Consider the following 27,088-nt stretch of genomic DNA (forward strand, 5'->3'; position numbering starts at 1 on the left):
ATGTTGCCGCCCTGCCGATCAGACCACATGTCCAGTTTTCATCCACTCACATCTGACACTTTTATTTTGAACTGTATCCCACATGGAGAGGGGGTCCAGCTTTTACCCGGTGCCTTTAAACACACCGTCTTGCACGTTCCCTCCTCACAACACCTCCCTTACCCGCACTAACTACTCCACACTGACTCAGCATGTATGTGAGAGGCAGAGGGAAGGGAAAGGGGGCAGGGCTAGGCGATGTGAGCGTGCTGTTTGGCTGAGTGTGAGCTTTGCTGCCGGGGAGGGAGGCTGGCTGTGCTGGCCGGACAGGTCTGGACTGCTCTGCTGGAGAGAAGGAGGGAAGATGAGAGGGAAGGAAGAAGGAATAACAGAAAGGATGAGACAAGATAAACCATGTGGGAGGTGTAAATCCTGTATGGATGAAGCGGCTGTGAGAGGAGGAGGAGAGGTGAGTGTGAGAGTGAGATGGGAGGAGGAGAGGAAAGATTTTGTGCATGTGTTTGTGTGCCTGTATGTAGCTGTTGGTGTCTCAGGTTTCTGCTGACAACTCAGGGTCGATAAAGATAAGCATCCACCGAGGTAGCTGACAGCTTTGCGATCCAGATGATCCAGATGTGCATGTCATGTTGTAAGACTTATGAACCGATGACTAATGGACAGAAAAAAGTGGGACTCCACAGTATATAGTGTTTTTGTGGGTGTGTGAGATTGTGAGTGTGAAGGCATGAATGGTAGAACATGTGTGAGGGTGTGTGAAATGAGGGACTGCATATATTTGTATAATCAAGCCGTGTGAGCATCAGTACATGCAATGCCCCCACTGTTTAAGATGCGTCGCTCGTGACCAACAATGTCATTTTTACCAATGAGCTGCTGTATATTTGGGCTGCACGGTAATTATTATCCTTACTGAATTTCAGAAAATATATAGTGACCTTATTATGTCATCTTTCTACACATTTCTGTGGTCCAAATGAACGATTCTGAGCAAACTGTAATACAAAACTAACAAAATGCATCATTAAGAGTTTTGTTTTACACATTTGAAGAGTTTGTAAAGCTAAACGGTGAAACACAATTCATTGCTTACATGATTTTATATGTGATTTTATATGTGATTTTGCATTAATTTGTGTTATTATATATACTGATGTCAGAAAATGTGATTTCAACCAGAAAATTGCCAAAAGACAATGCTAATTAACCCGTGTTTCCATCCACTACTGTTATGCTAATGTTGGGAGTTGCTTCAGCAAGATAAACAGCTGGTGGCGCTATTTCCCCAGTTGGGTAACATTAAACCATTGCAGAAGAAGAGGGCGCAACAATATGATGTAATCAAATCTCAAACGATGGACAACTATGTAGAAAACATGATGAAAATATTGTATTTATATTTATTTCATGTATTAATTTGAGGAAGGTTACAGTTTCCTCATGACGAGTGAAATTAAAGTCACGACATGCTCTATCGTCCTCTACTTCATCCCACATGAAGTCTTTTTGGTGTCGACAATTCATCGATCAGTCGATCAACAGAAAATTAATCGCCAGCAAATCTGATAATCAAATAATCGTTTCAGTCATTTATCAAGCAAAAATCCCAAATATTCTCTCGTTCAAATGTAAGGATTTGCTGTTTTTTTTTGTAAACTGAATGTCTTTGGGTTTTGAACCTTTGGCATTTTGAGGACGTCACAAATTGTGATGGACGTTATTAATTTTTTCTGACATTTTAAAGACTAAACACTGATCCTAAGCAGGCTCAACGCCTCTCCCTTAGTTAGTATTGCTATGCTGTTGCTGTTTTACCATTTAGTTTTAAATGTTAGCTCACACCAGTATCATGACAGTGTTACCTTTGAACAGACGTACGTGTCCTTACTGACGGTGCTGATGCTGAGCTGCACAGCTTGATCCCCTTTTGACATTTAACTGAATTTATTTTAGGCTTTGGAAATAAAAACAACGCCGTCCACATGACCAGGACACCGAGTGTCCTTGTTATACATCACCAGGCACATCTTTTGACCATCGTGAACGTGTAGTTTGTAACATATAAGATAGAACTTTATTTATCCCGAGGGTAATTGTCGTGCAGCAGTTGCAGTACAAAGTAGGAAAGAGTGCAAATATATAGAGAGCAGAAAAAAAAAAGAGAGCAACAGCCGAGGCATTAGAGCAGAAAGATGACCGAGGTTTTGTCACTTAGCTGTGTTTGGTGCACTGAAGGAAAGAGCCAATGCTTAGGATCAGTCAATCAAAAAAAAAAAAGATTGACAGACTAATTGATAATGAAAACATTCATTAGTTGCAGCCACAGTTTGTCAATTGTTACCAGTTTTTAGCCCCATGACAACCACCTCTGTCACTGCTGTAGTGGATTCATCTTTTGGCAAGATGATGAAAACTGTCCTCTTGGACCCAAAGATAAGAAGTTAGTCATCTTGTTTCGTAGCCTGGTTATCTTTGGCCGGGCGTTTAAACTCTCTCTGGTGCGACGTTAGATGGCAGAAAAGGCCTGTTTTGTCTGCATCAGTGTCACTGGGCTGATCCATTCAGCAGAACTTGACCCTGCGGTAGAGATAATAGGGTGAGCAAGAAAAAGTGCTTTCTGACTTGCTTTGAAATGTGAGTCACTTTCTGTGAGATTTTAAAGATGCTGCTGCATGGGAATCACAATCTGGGAATATTTTCCTGCAGTGTCCAGTGTTCAGGTGATAAACGCTCTGCGCAGAGAAAGCACTGACAGCTGCTGACAGACACGTATCCAGTATCTGAAACGTGAAGCATCATGAATAACATGTTGAATAAAACACCAGAGTGGTAATCGACCCGTACATGCTAAGTCTGCATGTTAAAGAATTTTATTTAATTTTATTTTCTGTAGTTTTGACCGAGTCTGCAGCAGCTGAGCGCGCTGCAGGTTTAAATATAATTATATAATATAATTATTTCCACACGTTTCAGATAGAACTGTAGAAAATGTAGCTACATCTGTCAGTTGCTTATTGTACATTGATATGTACAATGATGTTCATTAATACGCGCGTGCACATGTCCAGGGCGGCTGGATAGATATGTTGAAAGGTATTGAGTGGAGGAGCAAGCAAGGTCATGGCCAATGTGGTGCTGATTGAACGTCTCTCCCTTCTTTTCTCCACCAATAAGCTTCTCTGCATCTTTCTTCTCACACACACACACACACACACACTTTTTGTGCCTCTGCATGAGTCAGAGGACCCAGCTCTTTTGTCTGAATGTGTCTTTGAAGGCAGCGGCAAAAAGGAAAGAGGGGAAAGCTGGAGAGCGAGACGGCCTTGTATCACATGCAAACAAAGTCGTCTCTCCAAGACAGCTTTGACACTTCTCTCCTGTTTAATTTCAGTTCATCCTCTTTAGTCGTCGCTTGGTTAATTATGATTCAGTGCAGTACGAGGGGAAGTTCATCAAGCTTGAGCAGTGTGTTTTGGGTGTGACAGTGAGCCCTCGGTCCATTTCTTGGGAATTTGCATGCTGTGTCAAATGCAGTATGATGCAACCTAATATTACAGGATCAGTATGAGTGGAGTGAGGCTTGACATTGCACTATGAATGTCCCCGAATCTCCCTCGTCACCCATTAACGTCATACAAACCCTGGTAATCTCTGCAGGCTTTAATGTGTTTCTACCTAAACTGCACAACCTGTCATGTTGCTGAAATCATAGCTGCTAGTGCACAGCGCCAGCAACAAGCAAACTGAGAGCTAATATTAGCATGAGCCCCCACCCGCACCCCCACCCGCACCCTATCATAGCCACAGAGCTAATATTAGAGCTGCACATGCTGGCTGGGGTTTAATTACCTGTGTGATTTGACTTGCGAAAGCCCACCCAAAGACCCGATGGAGTTCATCCAGATGTGTGCATGTGAGTGTCTCCTTCTGTTACCAACAAGAGGCTGAATCATCAATACTGAGCAGCTGTGGCTTTTTGTTTATGGAGGTATGTCAAGAAGCGCTGCTTGAACCTGTCAGAGTTGTATATTTTGTCCTTCAGTTACAGCTCTCACATCAGGTCTGTTGTTTAAATGCAAGAACACTGAGAACAGTTTTGATCCCTCCACGTTTTGCCAAAAAGTGACCAATTTAGTATCACAGTGAGTAAAAAAAGTTGACATTATGGCTCCCCTCGAAGGCCACTCAGGATATTTTATCACCAGCTCTCACACCACGTTTGATTGCACAAGGACAGTTAAGTTCATATTTCTTCAAGTCTTAAAACAAAATTCACATGCCCACGTGTACAATAAAGGAGTTATTAATTGCTGCAATAATTCCTTCTGTCCACACTGGCTGCAAAGAGATCTCCTCCTAAAGCGATTTCAGTAAGGATTTCAAGAAATGGACATAACAAAATCCACAGTCCTCATTCTTTGTAAAAAAAAACAAAAAACATTTCAAAGTTTAGCTGAAGTTAATGTGACGCTCCAGCAGTCTGAGTTTGACTAATCAAGTGGGAATCTTTCAGTGTTACAGTCTTCTGGCACAAAGTTCCCTCTTTGTTTCTCCTTGCTCCGCTGCAGCAGATCGATAGTAACACAAATACAGATACGGGACTCTCCCGGATGCTAACCTCGTTTCTGAGAAATCAGGTTCTATCTGTAATTTTGGCATAGTGGACGGGTCTAAATACTACAATACCCATGAGCCTTGGCCGCCGTTGCCACGGAGAAGAAGCCAGTGAGAGGTGTGAATCAGAGCAGAAGCAAATTCAAAAGGTTTAGTTGTTGCAGTTATAAACCAAACGCGGCGCCATAGTTTCAAGTTGATCCAGAAATTAAAAGTGAACTGATTTAAGCTGCGGACTGTGTGTGTCAGTTTTTTTTTTATCAAAGAAACAGATATTTTCTAACACAGTTGTTAATATTTTGGACTGATGATTAAACCGAGAGAGAAGCTGTGAGTCGCATAACATCGTCTATAGGAAAAGTCAATGGGACTTTTACTTCCAGAACCAGGGACTCCTCCGACTTCATAACTCTGTAGTAATAAATACTCCGTTTTAATTAAGTGGGTTGAAAAAAAAATTAAAAACATTCATAAATACAGCCAAGATACGACCAAAGATACATAATGCATCTAATGCATCCTCCTCACATGAATCGTACATCTCTCTCCATCCTCAGGGCTGTTGTCTGCTGTTGCAATGATGATCTAACGCTACTGAATATGACATAAGTCACTCCAGTGTTGCTCAAAAAGGTATGAATTTATTTTAAAAGTAAACAGACCATTTATGAGACTAAAAGGAAGTGTTAACACCAACATGCACTGAAGTGCTATTATTGGATTATTGTTATTGATGCATTTAAATGTAAGCCAGGTTAAGATCATTTCAACTACTTTATATATTCTGAGGTAGTTACATCCAAGATGATCATATGTTTTATATATAAAATCTTAAATCTGCAAAGTAACCAGTGTAGGTAGGTGTATGTAGCAGAGTAACAATAAGTACAAAAAGAAGCATGAAATGAAACAGCTCTAATAAAGATTGTACCGGAGTTAATGTACTTTCCACCACTGTTTCACTCATCTAAATACTAGCAACTACAGTAGGCGAATACTGTATTATGCTATTGGAGTTCAGAGAAGATTCCTTGTTGATTAATGTCCAAGTTTAGCTAATTTGTGTGATTGAAGTGTTACACTGTAAATCAAGCAGAGCGTGAGCAGGTGGCGAGTGGTAATGGTCTGTTTCTATTGTAACTCCTGGCACAGCAGCGACGGTCCCACCAGAACCGGTGCCAAGCTGGACGTCTGTCAGGAAACTGGGCACTCAGGGGATTTAAGAGTTTTGTATGGGTCCAAGAAGAAGGCCGAGGCGGGAGAAAAGGACAATACTTACAGCAACATACAGTAATACACCTTAAGATCACGTTTTCCCCTTATATTTTCCTCTTAAGTAACGTTAAGGTTGGAAAAGTGACTTTATTCCTGTATCATACACATTTATTCAAGATCATCTTTTCCCATGTTTTCACTGAGTGAAGTATTCAAACTCCATGTTTCTTATAACAAATTAGGATAGCATTGGTTATTGTGCATTTCATAATAATGGAAGTATAAACCTCTGTATTGATTGTGCACTTATCCCAAATGAGTTTTAGTTTCCTTTATAGATGCCTGATACTTTCTGATAGATAATGTTGTAATTGCATCTTTATCACAAAGAACTGATGGTCAATTCTAGCATCTTTTTAGGAGAATATTAACTGCAGATAAAAAAAATATTACTCAAAAAACTAAGTTGGCAGTACATTTTACTCTGCCCTGAGTAGTGGCTGCAGGTTTTCCTTTTAGGCTGCAACAACACACCACAAAGCACTCGCTGCTGATCCTTAAGCTCGGTGATAACTGAAGCTGACTCACATGAGTTTATCAACATTTTTATCAACTCAGCAGCGGTGAAATGTAACAAAGTACATTTACTCAAGTACTGTACTTAAGTAGAAATTTGAGGTACTTCTACTTTACTTGAGTATTTCCATTTTATGCAGCTTACCAGTATATAAAGTCGTTAAAATGAGCTCAACCTTAAACATCTGCAGCAGTAAAATGCAACTTACACATTAATGCAGCAGGAATATGAATCCAGAAACATCAGATATAATAGTTTTACACTGACAGGAGCGTTTTACTGCACAATGAGTACTTTTACTTTTGGTGCTTTAAGTAAATATTGCTGATAATACTTAAATTATTTTACTTAAATAAGGTTTTGAATGCAGGACTTTTACTTGTAGTGGAGTATTTTCACAGTGCGGTGTTAGAACTTTTACTTAAGTAAAGGATCTGAATACGTCCTCCACCTCTGCAACTCAGATCTTCTGTCATCTGGACTGTGCTCTTACACTGCACTGTAACTTTTACTCTCCTGTTTTATCTTGTTTATATTTTCTATTTAACTCTTTTTTAAATGTCTTTTTATATTATCTTACTTTTATGTTTTATGTAAAGCACTTTGAATTCCCTTGAAATCACTCCATCGAACGGAAATATTCTACATGTCATGTGAATCATTTTACACACATTTCCTAAAAATGTTCCTGATATTTGGTATCTTAGGGACCTTCGGCATCTTCACTAGAATTTAAACTACCTGCATGGCTGGATCCCACCAGGGTTAAGTAGGAAAATATGTTATTTTGTGATTTAGGTTAACTGACCCTTTATACTTTCTCGCTGCAGAGGAAGAGGATTATGTTACATCTGCAGTTGTGTGCTTCTAACATGGACCTTCCTGTAACTACACTCCCATCACTCTCCATTCATGACTCCCTCCTCCTGCTTGCCTTGTACTTTCTCTCTCTCGCTGCCAGCCTCTCTGTTTCCTTCAGCCTATCTCTCTCACCCGTCTTTATCTCGCTTGCTCCCATCAGCATCTGTCTCAGATGATCAATTCATTGATCAAAAGGGGCACAAATGAAGTTCAGGCTCATCAGCTCCTTGCAGAATCGATAGCAGCCAACGTTGTCCTGCAGACTTCCTCTCTTGGTGGCAACAAAGATGACAAATCATATCGAATGATAATCACTGTGGATCTATCCCTCGACCAGCTCTGTCACATTTGTGATGTAGCCAAGAGAGTGTCCCATAAGCTGAAAACACTGCGTCCACACCAGTGATTTTATTGATTTCAGTCCACACTAAAACATCAAAACCACAGAAAACAGATTAAACTTCGTCTTCTTCGTTCTATTTTAGTCTGCAAACAACAAAACTGTGCATCACAGCTGACATCTGCCCAGGAGTGGGACAGACACTGCCAGGTCTCAGCTGGTCCAACCTCCGTTATATCTCCTCCTGCTCTTTGTGATCACCAGTGCTCTGTTTTAATCCAGCCGAACTCAACATTTAGTTCTTCTCATTTACATGTTTTTCATTTGTTGTTGTCAGACAACGAATCAAGTAAGAAATAGTGATTTGATTGTGGCTTATAGATGCTTCTTGTATTTCCTGTGCTGCTGCAGTGAGACGTGGATCAAATCACTATTTTATGATTGCAATGTCATCTGACAAACTAACATAAATACGGGTTGGTGACAACAGCTTTGGAGATTTATCCACCGAAGATCATTTTAGAAAAGCTCAGTTTTGAGAGAAACGCCAGCTCTGTGTGGACGGATGGAGAAAAGGTTATCAAATTTAGCCAACAGCCCCGTCGTTCGCTTGAATGTTGAGGCAGCGGTGGGTGCCAACGCAGACGGCTCCAGAAAAACAACGCAGGCTGGTGGGGAAAAAAAAAAGTTGAACCAGGCTCAACTTTGGCTGCAATGCGATGTCATCCAGAAAGGCGCTGCTTTGGCCAATCAAACACATACAAGCGCACATTCTTGGTAGATGACTCTGTAATGTGAATTTCTACTGTTTACCTTACAATCATCGCGATGAAAGATTAAATGATTGATAACTTTCCAGAGTCATAAAATCCTTCTTCATAAAATTATAAACCTCTGTGTAGTGTTTTGGCATCTGATAACCCTTCAAAATCATGGATCTGTTACCTAAACTGAACTTCTGGTAACTGAAGCAACACACCAACACAGCCCCCGATTTTTACCGCAGGGCTGTTTTCTACCTGGACACCTACTAACTTTACTGCCACACAGCTCCTGACTGTCAACCTATGTCATTGTTTTCCAAGAGCCTTGTTTCCCTCATCCATACACAAAAGGTTTTCAGGTTTTTCCACATATTAACCAGTTTTGAAAAGCTCAGCTTAGTGTGGACAAAAGGGCCAAAACAGAGAGAAAAGGATTATTTCACTTATAGCCAGCTTAGTGTGGAAGCAGTGACAAAGATGACAAATCATATATGCTAATCAGCGCAGTGGCTTTATCCCTTGATGCAGCCAAGGAGCCACGTCGTCTTCCTCACACCTTTATAGACAATGGGACCCCATGGAGCCACCAACAACTGGACAAAGGGCTTTTTTTGTGAATAGTGTAGCTGTGAGAACAGTATCTCTGAGGTGTGAAAATTACAGAAAAATAGAGTGTGACAAATGGAGAGGCAGTAAAAGTTGTTTGCTAATTAGAACCAGAGAAAAAGAAACATTTTTAATTGTATTTTAAATTAGGGAACTTTGCAAATTGCTCTTCTCTACAATAAATAGAAAAATGCTTAATCAGGTGGCCAATAGTGAATGTAAGGGTCTAAACTGCAGCAAACAGCCTAATAAACGCCGCTGCGACTCCATGCAGAGAGGCTGGGTAAAATAATTAAGAGCGAAGAGGAAAATTTGTTGGGCTGAAAAGATTGGTGAGTTTGATCTCTTTGAAGCGAGGGCAGAAACATCAGTTGGGGTCAAGGAGGGAAAGTTGCTCGCGTTGCGTGCCAAGTCCCTCACAAGTTCTCTTTGTTCTGTCAACTTCAATTTTGGACACACTCATTCTCTCCCACAGCTACCATAAGGCAACTCCAATCTGTCGCTGCTGGCAGCAGTCTGGAGTTCACCATCCTCGTTTGAGTGACTTTTTTTTAATTTATTTTTTTATACAAGAGTTCTGTTGTCTGTGGCATTATTGGCGTGTAAAGTCGTTCTGCATGCTAAACAGAAGGGTGATAATTGGAAAGATTTCAGCTCGGTTGAGTTGAATAACTGCCGAGGGATTTAGCTCAACAAAGAGGAAAAAAGTGGCTCTAGCACAGGATTTAAACACAGAATAACAAAGGCATTTCTGTGATGAGAGTTTGGTGTTGGTGCATGATGTGTTTGAGCCCCCCCCAGGGGGGGTCCTGGATCTGATGTTTGACTTGTCAGCGAACTTCTGAGGTTTGAGAGATACAGGTAGAGGGAGACAAGCGAGGAACTAAATTTGCTGTTACTCATTTGAATACTCTTTGCACACAGGAAGTCATCGCTGCATCGGTGTCACAGCCATTCCCAAAATAAAATCTGATCAGATAATCTGATTTTCATTTGTGTATTCTCCCGCAATCGGAAACTCAATCCCTTTAATAGATTCATTCGTGACTGAATCCTGAGCGGTGAGTTGTTTGATTCAGAAGTAAGATAAAGCACTGTCACCAGATCAATGGTGAGTCAGAGAGCAAGGGAGGAAGAGGGGGGGTAATTTCCTGCTTCCTCTCCCAGCACGATGAGCTCAAGTTCTCTCTGACACCATGAAACAGCTACTCACCTCACTACAGTACAAAATACATCCCACAGAAAATGATACGTACAAGACATTTAAGGCACAATACAGAAAGGACAGAAGACAAAGGATCCGCTCACTGTTCTGACAGCTGCCAGTAGATTTAATAAAGTATTACTTCTTTTTTTTTCGTCGATCTAACCGAGATCTTCCTCAGGAATTGTCGAGTGAACACCACAGAGCAGGACTGACAAAATTTGCAGCAGTCTAACAAACATCAAGCACTGGTTTAATGATTGTTTGTGAAGAATGTAAATAAAGTTAATAACTCAATAACCTGCATCATCATACTGATAAATTAGCATTAAAAAAATTCAACGTTTCACCAAATACACAGCTACTGCAACACACAATCAGCTAATTGAGCTAGATATAAGCTAATGCCACACTTAACTTTTTGCTGACGATTGTCTTTTTAATCTGATGTCCGTGGTGTTGTGTGGATGTGTGTATAGTGGGCTGTGTGAACCGATCAGGGCCGTGACTTTTTACTTGTGTTTACTGTAGCCAACAAAAGTGACTGGAAGTTAAAGCTGGAGGAGGGGACTTTTGTCTCCCCCTTCTGGCAGGGAGAGTAATTACACAAACACTGTCGACGCGTGCTTATGATGTTCGCCTACAGTGAGCTCGCCCCAGGCTCGTGTTCAGAAATACTTACAAAAATACAGACAAGTTTCAAGACAACAATCCATTATTTAGGTAGAGTAAATGTAAAAGCTACATACTCCAAATATTTTACCAACCTGTAAAGTCCAAGAGCAGTAACGTGACATCCGTGTCTTCTCTCAGCGCTCTCCAACGAGGAAAAGCTAAAGCTACACCAGTGGTTATCCCTGTTTGTCCTCGCCGCCGATCGCTTTCTTTTTTTCGACTGTAATCCTTCCTCTGAACGGCGAGTTTTTTTTAAATCTGGAGCATCAGAAACTTTTCTTGGACGCTTCTTAGGTTTAACTCCTAGTTGCTGCAGCCTACTCCGTCGCTACGGTTGCTCCAGATCCATGTAGAGAGAGAGAGAGTTGCGTCAACTCAATTTCAATTCAAGTAGCTTTATTGGCGTGACTGCATACAATACAACGTTGCCAAAGCATATTAACACAAACTAAACAATCACAATAAACAAAATAAAGAGCAACGATGGATCGCGGAGCTCTCTACATGGCTCTGGGTGGCTCCCTGCTTCTGCTCTGCCAAACCATCCATTGCTGGTTGAATTAAAACGCATCATTACCGGTGCACAAGCGCGGGAATGTCGCCAGAGACAACCGATTTAAAAACTCCGGTATACTGTGAAATACAGAGAGATCTACCTGGCGGTGACGGGCTCAATCAGCATTGTGTGAACTCGTTTGGCAACAAGGGCTCGAATGTAACGGCCGTTCGTTTATATGTAAAAGTCCCGCACTCCCTCTTTAAGAGACAAAACCGGAAATGGAACCAAAAAAAAAAAAAAAGGTCAAAGTATGCCTCTTTGAAAAGGGGCTAAAATAGCGAAAATATGACTCTTAATCATGTATTTGTATTGTCTATGATGCAAATCCTACCTGCAATATCAGTACCTGCTGAATGCCAGGCTTATGGCCAAATCTGCGTAATGTGTAAACATTTGATAACATCTCACTTATATATATATATATATCTTTCCGACTACTCAAAGCACTTCAACTACATATCACATTCACACACTGATGGCAGGTGCCAACTGCTCATCAGTTGAAAGAAACTAATCATAGGACTAACCAAGGACACTTCGACATGTGAGCTGGGGGAAGCTGGGACCGAACCGCCCACCGAGTGGACGACCCGTTTTTGGACGTGTTATATTTGGCGGCTTCGATATCTATCATTATACTATACTCACTATGTGCTTTCAAGACCAATTTTGAATTTCAATTTACATTCAGGCTCAGGCTCACGAATCCCCTTCATCATCTTACTGTCTGTGGATGTTTAGAAGAGGCTCAACGTCTTTATAAAACCACTTGAATGAAAGTTGTTAGGATCACGTCTAAGCAGACATTCAGAACAGGTTCAAAATTTCAGAACGTCCTGTCAAGACCAATTCTGAGCAAAAAATGACCTTTTACAACAAAACAGATGTCTGTCAGTTGTCTGAACTGAACAAGGAGTCAAAATGTCAGTGGCTGAATAGATGGCAAGTTCTTTCAGGAGAAGAATCTCTTTCAAAAGAGACAAGTACACTGCCAAGGCACAGTCATTCAATACATTTACAGTTAAACCCACTTAAAACACATTTTCTGAAAGGTTGTTGTAAAAGAAGCGTTTGGGTTTCACCAGATATGTACAGTAATCTAGATAAACCTGGTTTGGCTTTAACTGGTGCCAAGTGAATGTATTGTAATTCAGCTTTTATTTCAGTCCACAGTAACAGCCTTTATAATGCACCAATCATTTGGCCTTCAACAAGTTTTAGTATGTACATCCTTATCTGTATGCATTTAGAAGAGGTGTGAATTTAATGGATTAGGGTTTAACCCTGCAGCAATGATCTGAAGGGAGGCTGTTTACCATCTTTTTGTTGCTCTTTTGAGGCACTCACCCTCTTCTACTACTGTACCTTGGCTAGCTACAGCATTTTGCTCCTCTTTTGTTTTGGCAGAGAGAGCGCTGTTACTCTGCTTAAAGATAAAGGATTACAGTGCTATTATTTATTGCCGTATGAATCAATTAACAGCCTCAGTTTGTGTGTATGTTATTTATGGGGCATTAACAGGCTGCCAGAAAAATTACCTCTACAGATTTCACTCCACTGTTTGAGATCCAGCTATAGACGTTAACGGATGAGGCTGGCGATATGGCGATTTTTTTCAACAAATCCTGCTGCCGTAAATTCTCACTAGCGCACCAAATGTGTATGAATCTGGATCTAAAATTAGTCCCAACAAATGCACTATTTACTCCTGTTTGAGTGAAGGTGTGTTCAGACAGAAAGCAAAGAAAATTTTGCATTTGTATTATTCGCGCAAATTCAACTGCTGGAGTGTTGTTGCATTGTTGTGTTGTTGTTTTGGGAAATTACTTATATATTTACATATTTGTGACCTGTTTTTAAAAAAGGTATGAATGAGGAAAGTTGGAAAGTATTGACAGACGGACTAACACATTGTTGATTTTGGTCTTTTAATGGGATTTGTTGACAATAAGTAAATTATTATTAATATCCTTTAATGCTGATATGGTTTCAGACAAATGTAAATAATTTTCTGTGATCTTATACAATGATAAGTATTAAGAGCAACTGGTAGCACCACTAACAAGTTAATCATCACAAATACTGGAATATCGTGTGTATCTAGCGTCATTTGAGGATACAAAAGATAACAACTCCTCCTTTCTTTCATTCACAGGTATGAAGAATAGGGATCAGTTGGAGGTGTCCCATGGGCATGTTTGTCCTCTGGCCGTTCAGCCGGTGTGTCTCTGCTCTGCACACAGACGCTCTGGGAGGCAGAAGAAAGACCGTCTAAAAATAAACTGACACCAGCCACCACCAGCAGAAAAACAAAAACCAAACCAACAAATAAAAGAAGAACGGGACAAAGAAGAACTTGTTTTTGTCTTTTTCACCCTGTTTGACTCTGTCTGTCTGCTCTATTTCTGCTTCTCTGTCCTCATTACGGCCTGAGAGGAGGTCATGTCCCAGTCTGGAAAAGTCCTTCATTTGTATGTGGAAGTGAGATCTGCCCCAGATCAGAAGGGAGGGAAAGGGACATTTGGAGAAAATGAAGAAGGGATTGCTCAGGGGCATTCAGTTCAGGACAGTCCTGCGGAGCTCCTGTCTCAGATAGCGAGTCAGCCGACCTGCCAGAACGTCACCAAGGCCTCCACAGCGCACCGTCTGGTTCAGGACTGCACACACAGCCAGTCTCCTTCTAGAAACGCTATTAGCTTTCAGATCCAGCAAGCCAGCAGCTCCCCTACAGTCACTAAGAAGTGGAGTGCACCCTGTGACGGAGTGTCTGCCGTCCACTCTCCACCAATGCCCTCTTCTGGAAAGGTCACAGTCCCTCACACATCACCCATGTGCCGGAGGTTTAACCAGGAACAAGTCAGTGATGGTACGCGGTCTGTGGTCACCTTCAGTTACATTGAGAAGTCCAATGTGAAGACCGTGGACAGTCCACGCCACTCTGTGTGCGAGAGAGGGACCAGAGAGGAAAGATCCACCCCCTCTCACTTTCGTAAAAGGCTCAGCGACCCAGTTTGGTTTGGCAGTCCCAATTCATCATGCAGCTCCAGTCCCAAGCTGACTTTCCAATCTCCAGGAAGTCACCAGCAGGCATTCTCTCCCGGCCTTCGCCAACCATCCTTGGACCCCATCGGCAGGGCAGCTACCCAGAGGGCTGTGGAGGAGTTTGGCTCCCCTCTACTGAGGATTAAACTAGCCCATGCACTTGAGCAAACCTCATCCTCACGCTACAACCAACAGCCACGCTGTCAGTCCTGGGCTGGGTCTCCTGTTCAGCGTCAGAACATCAGCATAAACCCCAAAGACCACATCACAGATAGGAGCCAGGCTGTTTGTGGGCTGCCTCGGAGTCCAGCGTCAGACCAGCTGTCCTCCCAGTCCAGGCAGTCTCCTCACTCAAAGCCTGAGTCCTGTGTCGAGTCTCAGAGCCGTCTTCACTGCTCAGGAGAGGACAGAGCTGTGGCAGGCAGTCCAGCCACCAAAAGACATGTTCACAGGGCTTGTAACAGGAAGACTTCACCGCAGAGAGCAATCCTCACACTTGGCAATAATGTAATTGAGGGCTTGAACCAGTTAAGTGACAGTAAATCCTCTTCTCCGGCTCATAGCCCTGAAGTTGCCCGCAGGCTAGCAGAGGAGGCTTCCAAAGTATCTTCTATTTTCACAGAGGCAAGAAGGTCCTCGTTGCACAATGCTTTAGGTGAGCCTGTAAGAGGCTCGAACGCCGGAGAATTTCACAATTCATCTCCAAATGCACAACAGTCTAAGCAAATGCTCAAGATGAACATCCCTTTAAACGACCAACACACGCCAGCAACTGACAACACAGACTCTCACCAGCCTGAAAACGCTAGCTTGCAGTCACAGTCACTTGAAACAAACTCCCATAGTAATTATCAAACACACCAGGAGGACTGCAATCAGAAATCCCAGCATCAGAGCTCAATGTTATCAGCGGCTCAGAGTTCCCCCGCCATTCCTTCACGTGTTCTCCGTCCCTCTCATCCTCCCACTGAGCTCAGCTCCCCCATTAGGGACCCGAGGCTATTCCAAGCAGAGCTCCGAGCACCAGATACCCCCACCCTACATCGCCGTCAGCTCCCGCAGTACACCAGAGATTCCTGGTCCCCGAGCCTGGACAAGAGAGGAGACCTGAGCTGTTTCGAGAGGGTGGACTGCACAGAGCTTGCTCGCAGGCTCTTTATCAATCAGAGTGTTGAGGAGGCACCAGTTAGCTGGACATCCAGGCAACAGTGGGGGAATCAGGAGGAGAACAGCCCAAGGCCAAGCCCTGAACCTGGATTTGGGTCCATCAATGACAAAACTCCTGATCATCAATCCAGTCACCGTTACAGGCCGCTCAGTCCCACAGCCCAGCAGAAACGCGCTGAGCAGAGGAGGAGAGAGATCCTGCTTCTGGGACCTGTGGTGCTGGACTCTCCAGAGGAAGATGAGGGCTGTGATGAGGAAGGACAGGGCAATGAGGTGGAGGGATTTGTGGCAGGGCAGCAGCCACGCTTGCAGAGGGTAGAAGAGCCACCAGAGGTGGAGCAGAATGGAGCAATGGGAGGGTCGTCCTCGCGGAGCTCCAGTGGGGTGACGGGCAGCTTGGGGGACAGGGACTGTGTGTCCCCAGAGTCCAGTCAGTCCAGTCACCAGAGCAACGAGACCGGGGCCGCCACTTCAGGAATACAGGTGGGAACTGGGTGAACTTTGGAACCAAGTTACAAATTACACTTTTTGTTTTGATACTTATAAATGCAGGAATAGTTTGACATTTTGGGAAATATGCTTATTCACTTTCTTGCCCAGAGTTAGATGAGAAAATTGATACAACTCTCATGTCTGTGCTGTAAGTATGGAGCTGGAGCCAGGTGGCAGTTAGTCTAGCTTAGCATAAAGACTGGAAGTAGGAGGAAACAGCTAGCTTAGCTCTCTCCAAACTTCAACACCTCTGAACCCCACTAATGTTGTAACATATTCTCATTTGTTCAATACCCACAAATAGACATGTAAAAACACTTTTTGGCTATGTGGAGTTACATGCTTGAACTATTTCTTAACAAACAGAAGTTTATACATATGCTCAGTACTTCTGTGCAGCGTCTGGTTGCCTGGCAACCTCACAGTGACAACAATAAGTCGCCGCACCTAGCTGTTGTTCTCCAAGAAATAGTTAAAGCATGTAACTCCCACTAAAGCCACAAACTGTAGTTTTTACATTTTTGTTTGTGTAGATATTAAACAAATGAGATATAACTAATACGCTTTACAGATGCTGGTAGATGTCTTTTTTTAACTTTGTAGAAAGGCAGTTCTAGCTGTTTCTTCCCTGCCTCCAGTCTTTATGATAAGATAACTAACCGCCTCCTGCCTCTAGCTTCATATTCACAGACATTAGAGTGATATCAATATTCTCATAAAGTTAAATGCTCCCATTGTTAGTTAAATTTGTAGCAAACCTTCATTCTATTGAGAAATATTTGACTGAAATTTAGTTGAAATGTACCCAAACTGACTAGAGTTATTAGACGAATAGTTTAACATTTTAGGACATACACTTAAATTGATACCAAACTCATGTCCGTGCAAGTATTGAGCTAGAGAAAGGAGGCGATTAATAGCTTAGCTAAGCATAAACAGCTAGCATGGCACACAACAAGCAAGCTTTAAAAAGGTGTTGGTAGATGTCTTTTTTAACTTAGAAGAGAGCCATGCTAGCGTTTTTTCCCCCTGCCTCCAATCTTTATGCTAAGCTAAGCTAATCATCCTCCTGGCTTAACACAAAGACATGAGAGTGGTATCAATCTCATCTAACTCTATGCAAGAAAGTGAATAAGCACATTTCCCAAAATGTCTGACTATTCATTTAATGCTGCACTGCAGAGCTCTAGTTTGTCTCTGTGTGTATCTTCCAGACGGACAGCGGCTGTGCAGTGCCCGTCCCCTCGCTCCATTGTCAGAGGATCGCGCGTGCCAAGTGGGAGTTTCTATTCGGGACCCCTGCTGAGGAGGCTGCTAGCAGGGGAGAGAAAAGTGAGAGCATGTCCACGTCAATTTCATCTAGTTACTGCACTTCAGCTCTCATATCGTACCAGAGTGGAAGATTTCTTATTCCTTTTCCTTCATTCTTCACAAGATAATATTTCAGGGGACATAAAGGAAATAGAGAAGCCAACTGAGACACACTGCTGCTTGTCAGTGTCACTGTCTGTCATTTAGGGCAACATATTCAGACTTAATATGTCAGCCTGATATATCTTATTCCTCTGTGCCACAGAGCTCCATTGTACAAACTGTGTAGTTTATTAGGAGTCAATCACACATACATCATCCTGCTGCTTTAAATACTCACTAGAGCATCAAATGTGTATCAATCCACCGCTGAAAATAGTCCCCGATAAATGCACTATTTCTTTCTGTTTGAGTAACGTTTTCTAAAAACTACAGCGCCCAGCTGTTATAGGAAATGTTTTGCCTTTTAAAAAAATGAAAGTCCATACTCGTGATCTGTTTTTAAAGATTTACGTCTTCAGTTGGAATTAATGGGCTTGGGGCTGCCACAGACAGGATAGAGAAGTCAGAGTGACGGACTAAGACATTGTTGTTTTGTATTATTTTTTAGAAGAATATCACCAGCCTTATCCTAAATACGTCACACAACTCATCTCCGATATATCACGCTTTATTGCCCAAAGTTATCTTCCCTTCATCAGGTTGTTTCCAGTTTCTTTATGTAGTCCATCAATTAGTCATGTGACTTATAAACTGCCATAAATACAAGTAATTAAATATTTTTGCAATCATCTTTTCAAAATAGGTTTTACACAATACAATATTTACTCTTAATAGTTAAAAAAAAGGTTTACAAGAAAAATATTAATGTTCATAAATAAAGAATGGTGTAATGGAGAGTTGTGAGATGTGTTTAATTTTGATAAACCTGAATCTAAAATCAGTAAATGTTTGATTAAACAATAAGTAAACAAGATGACGAATCTGATCAGACATTTAATGCCATCTTTTAGTACTTCACAGTTTTCGATACTCAGTCGGTACCAAAAAGTATTAAGGTTTGAAACTCAGCCCTAGCCTTTAATTATGGTTCTGGACCACCAATTAGGGCAAGCAAATTATCTAAATATGTTTTCTGTGTAGTTACAACAGGGAATACCAATCACATGTTAAAAAAATGATTGATGTTGATGTTTAACGCTCTCTCTATCTGCAGATTCACTGGAAGCCTCCACAGCTCCTCCCAGTGGCAACTCCAGTGAGTCTCCCACCCCGACTCCCCCGTCCTCACTGCCTCTGCTTTCTGCCAATCATGAGGTGCAGCATGTGGAGGTAGAGCTGGTGACCCCTCCCCCGGCCGTTATCGGGACTTCGCCCAAAACCGGCATAATTGGCCGCACGCTTAAGTATTCAGAAACTGACCTGGATGCAATTCCACTACGCTGCTACCGCGAGACAGACATAGACGAGGTGCTGCTGGCTGAGCAGGATGACGCCGACTCTGCGTTTGGGAGTAACCGCAGCGTGCAGGGCACCTCAGGGACAGGCAGCAGCCCGCTGGGGGGTCTGGTTTATGGGAGGACAGATGGGGAGGTGGGAGAGGAGAGAAGAGGAGGAAGGGAGGAGGAGGAGGAGGAAGAGGAGGAGGAGGAGGAGGAGGAGGAGGAGGAGGAGGACGAAATGGTGAGCTGGGCCAGTGTGAGGATGCAAGGAGACACCAGGAAGCAGCAGTACGCAGCTCAGGAGGAGCCAGAGGTGTTTGGCCACCTTCTGAAGAGGTGAACATAAGCACACACAGGAAAACACACACACGCCTGCAAACACACACAAGGATTTTCCCCTGACCTATATTTTGATCTGAATTTGTATCTCACTCGTCATAACCTATTTTTCAAGTAGACCGTAAACAGGTTTGGCATTAATTAGTCACAACTCTCTAACACTACAGTACATTACATCCTGGCATAGACAGCCTTACTAAAAATACAACTGGAGTTCCCTTTCTCTAGATGTTTCCTTGGTTAACACACATTTAAGCTTTTCTTACTGAACACTGCTGTGTTGTTGCAATGTTTATAAAACCTCCCTCTCTGTCCAGACCAATGGAAACGTTTTTTGACAACCACCACCCAGCCCTGAAATCCCCCATCTTGGTCTCTGGTCCTCGCTGTGCTGCAGAGGACACCTTCAGCCGCCACTTTGAGAGCATCATGGAGTCTCACCGAGCCAAAGGGACATCGTACAACAGCCTGGACAGCGAGGAGCTGCTGACTTCGAGCACCCAAACGGTCCTGACCTTTGACTTGCCCACACTAACCCCTGCCATCCACGCTCCGGTTTGCCAGAGCGCCAGGCAGATCGTCCAGCTTAGCTTCGCCCCGCTGGCACACGATGAGAGGCCCAGTCTCTCCGATTCTATCTTTACCGTGACTGGGGACTCGGACGCCACCCGAGCCCCCTCCAGCGAGAGGCTGAGCAGCGGTTCAGACGACACGCCACCCAGAGGACGAGAGTGCGCACAGCTGGGGAGCAGCTGGTACAGCAACATTTCTTTCTCATTACCAAGGTGAGTTAGCAGCACGTCAAGTCGACATGATAAATGTTACTGTGCCTATGTGGGAAGGTCACACATGACAGGTATAATAGTAACCAAACTGCTGAACAGTACAAAAACCTGCATTCACTGATTTTTTTGGGCCACTTGAGGGCAGTGCAACAAGCTGTACAGACATATTATCAACTTATAAAGTTGTTCTACGTGTTTATTTACACATCCAGCAGACACAGAGCAACATTAGCTGTCAGTAAGTTCAATATTCCCTCTCCTTTTAGCTCTGTGTTTGGTCTCCACCAGCTCCTGAGGGAAACATCTGGCTCTTTAGCTGCTAGATGCTCCACTATGTTCAGCAGCTGCTCTCTGACTGTGTCTGTCTGCCGTTTGGTGCTGAGCAGTGGGTTTGCTGCTGGAAAAGACGCTGATGATGAGAGCTATAAGGCCGAACCAAAACAGTAAAGGTGTGGGCTGTAAAACCGAAACAATGACCTAAAAACTGAGAGGAACCACGGAGCGACCTTCTTTCACGTTACATGTAGTCATTTGATCTAGTGTTAATATAAAAATATTGTATAAAGCAGCTTTAAATTCAGCGGGACAAATGAAAAAGTATATTACAATATATTGTGATCCATTATCAGTATGGCAGTACAGTGATACTTTCTCTTGCGTTACAGATATTTGATCACTGAACTGTTCTGCTTTCTGGCAAAGGCTCAGACTCAATGCTCTTTTGGCCCAAATGATTTAATCTCAGTTGTCCTTAAAACTGAAAGCTTTTAATAATTCATAATGCAGTGAATGCAGAATAGGCTTGGCTCTGATTTGTAAATAAAAACAATACTAAAAACTGCTAATGTGGAAGTCTTGTAATATATCACAGTATCACAGAATCAGCTGTGTTGTCATACACTATATGGCCAAAAGTATGTAGACATTCAAATCCATATAGCTTAGTGAACTTCTGGGGCTGTTTTTCATGGTTTGGGCCGAAAACATTTTGTTTAAAGTGACTTCTTGTTGTTGAGTGTGACCCTCCTCTGTCATCATTGGGGCCTTTATTTCCAATGAAGGGAAATCTTAATGCTACAACATACAGTGATATTTTAGACAACAAGTTGTGGCAACAGTGACCCTTTCCTGTTTCAACTTGACATTGTCCCCGTGCACAAAGCCAGCTCCGTAAAGAAATAGTTTGGTGTGGAAGAACTTGACTGGCCTGCACAGAGCCCCGACCTCAACCCCATCCATCACCTTTGGGATGAACTGGATCACCGACTGTGAGCCAGACCTGATCACCCAGCATCAGTGTTGGACCTCACTGATGCTCTTGTGGCTGAATGGGAGCAAATCTCTGCAGCCAGGTTCCTAAAAAATGAGCCTGAAACCAGAAGAGCGGAGGCTGTTAGCGCAGCAGATTAATGCCCATGGTTTATCGAATGACAAGTTTAACAATCGCATATAGCTGTAATGTTCAGGTGTCCACATACTTTTTTGCCGTTATCTTGCCAAAATACATGATTGTGTTTTGATAATAATCTACGGAGCTCCAATGTAAACATGTTCTGTTTACTGGGAAGTGAAGCAAGTAGCTGACTGTTGACAACGGATATGCGGGTGACCTATGCTTTGGTGATTCACCAAGAATCTGGGTCATGTTTATTGTTGCATATCATTCTGTTTTCTTTTACTTTTTTCTATTTATTGCCACGCTACACTGAAATAAGGCGCAAGAGCAGTATAATTTAAAATATATTTAAAATATGTACAGCATGCAGTTATATATCGGTTTGGTAAAAAGAACCTGGTCTCATGTCAACCTGTTTCCTTTGAATAAACTGTTGAAGGAACATCATAAGCAGTTACAAATTACAGAGTTTTTAAAAAATCTTAATTCAGTATTAATGCAGTTTTGATTGCCTTTATCTGAGGTCAGAACCCCGTTAATGGACTGTTGTCAGCCTCCAGACGAATGAGTGTCTCTGTCTGTATCATTCTCCTTGTGCAGAGCAGTGCTGCAGTGCTGTTCAGGAGCCCAGTAGCTTAGAGTAGCTTAGAGTGAAGGTTGCTAGAAGGCTGCCTGTGGCAGGCTGTGTGTGTGTGTGTCATTTGTGAATCCATCTGTGCATATTCCCCTATCTGTATGTGTTTGAGTGTGTGCGTGCACGTGTATCTGTGCTTTTTGGATGGTTGTATACTTGGAGTGCATGCTTGTGTGTGTGTAGGTTTGTTAGACAGAGGCAGATGGCTGCTGCAGCAGTGAGAGACTCACCTTGACTGTCAGAGTCCCAAAGACTTTGTTTTACTCTCCACAGACTCCCACCTGCAATACAGTACACCTTAGTTTATATCCAGAATCCTTTGTCTTTATGTTGCATACAGAATATTCCTTCGTAGCTAAACATTAGCTTTCTTTCTTTCTTAATCCATGTTACATCCTCCTTACTGCAAGACATGTGATAGATTCACACTATGGCAGAAATCTGGGACAGCAGTCTATCTCTGCTGTGGTGGGGGAATGACTGCTACTGTGCTTATGTGTGACGATGAGGTAGACTGGCTTTGTGAATGTCACCCCAACTTACTGTGACAGCACTGCAGAGGTAGAGTCACTGCACCGGGTCTCCTTGTTGCTTTGACCACTAGGTGGCGGAAGAGGACAGCAAACATTCTGTAAAGTACTGTACTGTAAAGAGTGAGTCTAATGCAGGTGTGTTACTTTGAGCAGCAGGAAAAGAGGTGTGTGTGTGTGTGTGTGTGTGTGTGTGTGTGCGTGTGTGAGAAAGTAATCCAGCCTCAAGTTTCATCTGGTAACAAATACTCTGAAAGGTTAAGAACAGCACAGCAGCTTCATTTTGCTCTCACTTTTCTCGTCATTGAGTGTTTTTAAACATAAACTCACGGATTTTTCTCTAACTTCCTCTTTATATGAGAACCAAATCACACTGGACTAGTTCAGGTAAGTGTTTGCTTAGTTTAACTTATCTTATCACACTTATATAATCGTCCCAACGCTGGCAGCTCTGAGAGCTGTGGAATCCAGGAGCGAGACGACGAGACAAATATTTCTGAAGGCTTGTCCATACTTTGATAAAAGTTGGAATTTCACTCCCCTACCCCCCTCTTCCTCCTCCTTCCCTCACATCACCCTCTTCAGACGATCTGCACCATTAGACAGTGGCTCATTGTGCAGAGCTGCTCAGTGGACTGAGAGGGGGTTCAATTATGCGGGGATACCGTTGAAGCAGAGGCTGATACTAGTAATTCTCTCAGGACTTCTTGGCATTGTGCTGGCTCTTGTTGTGACAATGTTAAAAGTTGGCGGAGCCAAAACTAGAGTGCCGGCTTAATCTTATGATTATGAACACTCCTGCAGGCCCTGATGAAGAGTATGCTGTAAACAGACTCAACAATGGCCCCAGACATTGAGAAAAGGCCACCTATTTTTCCCCTGGGTAGTTATGGTTGCAGAGAAAACAGTTTAGACGTACACACACCCAATAGATATCGCTGTAAGGTTAAACCTGACACCTCATATATTTGTTTTCTCTGTAGGTGTGCTAAAAGCTCACAACAGAAACAAGGTAGACTAGAATTTGTACAACACCCAAAGGATGGATATACTGTGTGTGTGTGTGTGTGTGTGTGTGTGTGAAATTGGAGATGCGGGGGGTGGAAAAGGGAAGGGAGGAAGATTTTTAGGGAATAGACAAGCAAAGTTTCATGCCATGCTCCGAATCCAAGGTCAGCAGGGGACAGTGAGAGTTTACACAGTGGAACAGGGAGGGAGAAAGAGGGAGGAGTGAAAAGAAGGAACAGAAACAACAGCAAACAGACTCAGAGGGGAAAAGATAGAGAAGGAGAGGCATTGCAGGACAAACAGCTCTTTTACTTTGGGGGAAGGAATCTTGCTGTGAAGATCAAATGACAGCGAGCACAGAGGGAGAGTGAGACAGTGGAGGAAAGAAAAGGGGGGACCCATGAAGTCTCAGTCAGACTCAAAACCAAGCAGAAGAATGTGAAAGTCCGCGGGCCTCTTGGGAGCGACTACAGGTGTTCCTCTGCGTTGGCTCCTGCTCTCTGGATTGGACGGTGATGCGTTCAGGTTACGAGGCCAGGAGGAGAGGAGGGGTCAGTCGGGCGAGCAGTGTGAGGCGAGGTGCCGGTCAGGGGACGGCAATGAGGACACCGTCTGTCTTCTGCTGTGATGGTTCATCTGCAGTCGGAGAGGAGAGGCATTTGCCAATTAGGCGGTCTTGCCACAGGTAGGTCCCCACCCAGGAAGCTGTCTCACCTGTCTGCCATGGATATCAGAGGATTTGAATATCATGTTTGGCCAGAAGGAAAATTCAAATGGTCTTTTTTGGTGTCAGGAGTCGTACAGAGTATATTTGCAAGTCTGTTCACTTCACAACAGTATTGATAGATGCAGAGTAGATCTCATTTGGGGAAACTAATTCATGGTCCCCAGAGGAGCCTAGTGACTTTGGTGATCCCCTGACTTTACCTCTAGCGCCTCCATGAGGTTGACATTTGTGGGGGGGTTTCTTTTGGTGAAATGTCTCAACACCAATTGTATATACTGCCATGAAATTTGGTACAGACATCCACGGCCCCCAGAGGAGGAATTCTGATATACTTCGGTGACCTCCTGCCTTTTCCTCTAGTGCTACCAGCAGGTCAAAGTTTACATTTATTAACTGAAACATCTCAACATCTACTTGATGGATTGGCACCAGATTTTGTGCAGACATTCATGGTTCCCAGGTGACTTTGGGGATCCTCTGACTTTTCCTCTAGCACGTTGACATTTGTGGTTTTGAGTGAATGGATTAAAATGAAATTTGGCATTCACGTCCCCATCTGGATGAATTGTACTAACTTTGGTGAACATCTGACTTTTCATATAGCGCCACTGTCCGGTCAAGTTTTTAATTTGTCCAATACTTTGGTTTATGACTCAATACCTGCAAAATAATAACATTCGCATCAGCCTCACCTGTACGTTGTGTTTCGTACTAATGTTAGCATGCTAACACACTAAACTAAGATGGTGAACGTGGTAAACATTGTACCTGCTTAGCATCAGCATGTTTATATATCATTGTGAGCATGTTAGGGTGCTGATGTTAGCATTTAGTTCAAAGCACTGCTGTGCTCAAGTACAACCTCACAGTGGCTGGCTGCAGTCTTGCTCTTCTGTGTGCTCAGTGTACTTTGTGAAACCAAAGTTGACCATTGAACCCTTGTAGCTTTCTTACCCAGTCAGCATGTTTTATTAATTACTGTTTGCTCTGCTGTGATTTTGCCTGACTCATTGACAGTATAAGGATGTGTAAGTGTGGGAAGCAAAGCCCTGGGACTGTGGGTTTTCTTGGCTTGTTCCTCATGCTGAGAAATCCCAATGAGAGCTCCGCTTGTTCAGGAAGTGTTTCTTGCTTTTTGGAATACGACTCTCAGCTGTTGACTGTTGGATTGTTTTCTCTGGTCGACAGCTTTCGGCGGCAGCGACAAATGTCAGCATCATGTCGAATTCCAAGTATCTGAACTCAGAGACCTTGTTTCTGTCATCCATATTCTAGCAGAAGCCAGAAAAGTAGTTCTCTTTTAGCTCAGAGTGACATAACATGCTTAAATTATTATCACAGAATAATTCAGATGTAATAAGTTTTGGACTTCTGAACTGGTTAATGCTTTGAAGGGGCTTAATTAGGAAGCGATAACGAGAAAGCGAGAAAGATGGCAAAAGAGGAGATCTTGAATGCAGTTTTTAAAGTGTATAATCATGCCAAATGTGTTTGAATATAAAATGATTTGCACACGTTCTGTCAAACTTGATACAAAATTAATGTAAAATATGGACTTTGTTTACTACTGCTCATGTTTTTTTAAATTTTATTTCATTTAACAGATATTTATCTTTCTTTTAAGCTTATTTCTATTGATCGTCCTTACTCTTTTCATCTCCTCATTATGTATTTTAGTATTCTTGTTTAAAACATCACGTACAGCTGGAAACTCTGATTTAAGATCGGCGCTGCACAGATCAGACATTAGTATTATTAAATTATTGATATACTGGAGTTATTAGTTTTATTATTATATCACCATCATTCTTTGTTCCTCCTTTTATCCCTTCCTCTCTTTCCTTTTCAATTATTTACCAATCTGTGTCAATTGTCCTTCTCTTTCTCTCTTTGTCCCACTTTCCACTCCTGGATCTCTGAACCCAAGTGTTCTTCATTTCCCATCTTTCCCTTCCTTGCCACATCCTTTTCTGTCCATCTATTTGTGTCTGATATTAATCACTCACTGTTTCTGCCCTCTCTTCAACCTCTGATCCATCTCAGCAGGGAGAAGGCCCGTCTGGCGACAGATTCGGAGCTGGACCAGGACCTCAGTGATCGGCTGGGTCTGGGCAGCAGCGACACCCTCACCAACGGCAGTCATCGTGCCGACCTAGCAGCCGCCAAACGCTTGGCCAAACGTCTCTTCAACTTGGATGGCTTCAGGAAGTCCGATGTGGCACGCCACCTCAGCAAGAAGTGAGCGGCTCCAGAGTTATTGTGTTGTCGCAAAGCTTGTCTGAAAATCCCAAAAGTGAGGCTCTCAGAAGTGTGCTTGTTGTGCAGCGTTCAAGCACACTTATTGTAATCCTGCAGCCACCATCCCAAACACCCTCGGAACCACCTACCAACACCCGGGCAATCACCTAAATAGACGAGCACCAGTTAGCTGTTGTTAGTAAGGCCTGCTAACCAAGGCCATCCACATCACCCTAGAAACCACTTACAAAAGCCTTAGCAACAGTTCGGGGAAAAAAAGCCAAAGAAACAGCTTAGCAACCACCCGGAAATGCACTAGTAACCACTGCAATTACCCTAGCAACCACAATGAACACTATAGCAACACTGAGGAACACCTCAATCAACTACATTATGATAACACCTCATACAAGCAAAAAAACTAGCTTCCACATAGCAACCACTTTGAACAACTTAGCAACCAGTCTGCAATCACCTTCTGAGGTGCTAGCAATCGCCCTGAAAGCCATAGCAGCGACCATAGACTGTATATAAAGATGGACGACATGACAGCTCCCCAAAAGTG

At 42.9% G+C, this 27,088-nt stretch overlaps 1 protein-coding gene and 1 long non-coding RNA gene across 6 annotated transcripts in view; one reads left to right on the forward strand and one right to left on the reverse strand.

Annotated features, from left to right (window-relative positions):
• LOC122868200 (PH and SEC7 domain-containing protein 1-like) overlaps positions 1-27,088 on the forward strand; it is an 82,521-nt gene that overhangs the window by 11,532 nt on the left and 43,901 nt on the right. For 3 of the 5 annotated variants that reach the window (XM_044179975.1, XM_044179977.1, XM_044179976.1), the window contains exons 2-6: positions 13,568-16,104; positions 17,328-17,445; positions 18,641-19,202; positions 19,523-19,990; positions 26,329-26,523. In XM_044179975.1, the coding sequence (XP_044035910.1) occupies positions 13,855-16,104; positions 17,328-17,445; positions 18,641-19,202; positions 19,523-19,990; positions 26,329-26,523 (3,593 nt within the window). In that variant the 5' untranslated portion in view covers positions 13,568-13,854. Of the gene's footprint in view, positions 1-169; positions 449-13,567; positions 16,105-17,327; positions 17,446-18,640; positions 19,203-19,522; positions 19,991-22,982; positions 24,244-26,328; positions 26,524-27,088 lie in introns of those variants that run through there. The other 2 variants (XM_044179974.1, XM_044179978.1) reach the window with 2 other exon arrangements.
• LOC122868247 lies at positions 21,314-22,936 on the reverse strand. Its single transcript, XR_006376067.1, has 3 exons — positions 22,564-22,936; positions 22,251-22,301; positions 21,314-21,359 (listed from the first exon to the last, which is right to left on the reverse strand). It is a non-coding gene; the product is annotated as an uncharacterized LOC122868247 (long non-coding RNA).

This window comes from Siniperca chuatsi, linkage group LG20, assembly GCF_020085105.1.
Source record: "Siniperca chuatsi isolate FFG_IHB_CAS linkage group LG20, ASM2008510v1, whole genome shotgun sequence".
Classification (NCBI taxonomy): domain Eukaryota; kingdom Metazoa; phylum Chordata; class Actinopteri; order Centrarchiformes; family Sinipercidae; genus Siniperca; species Siniperca chuatsi.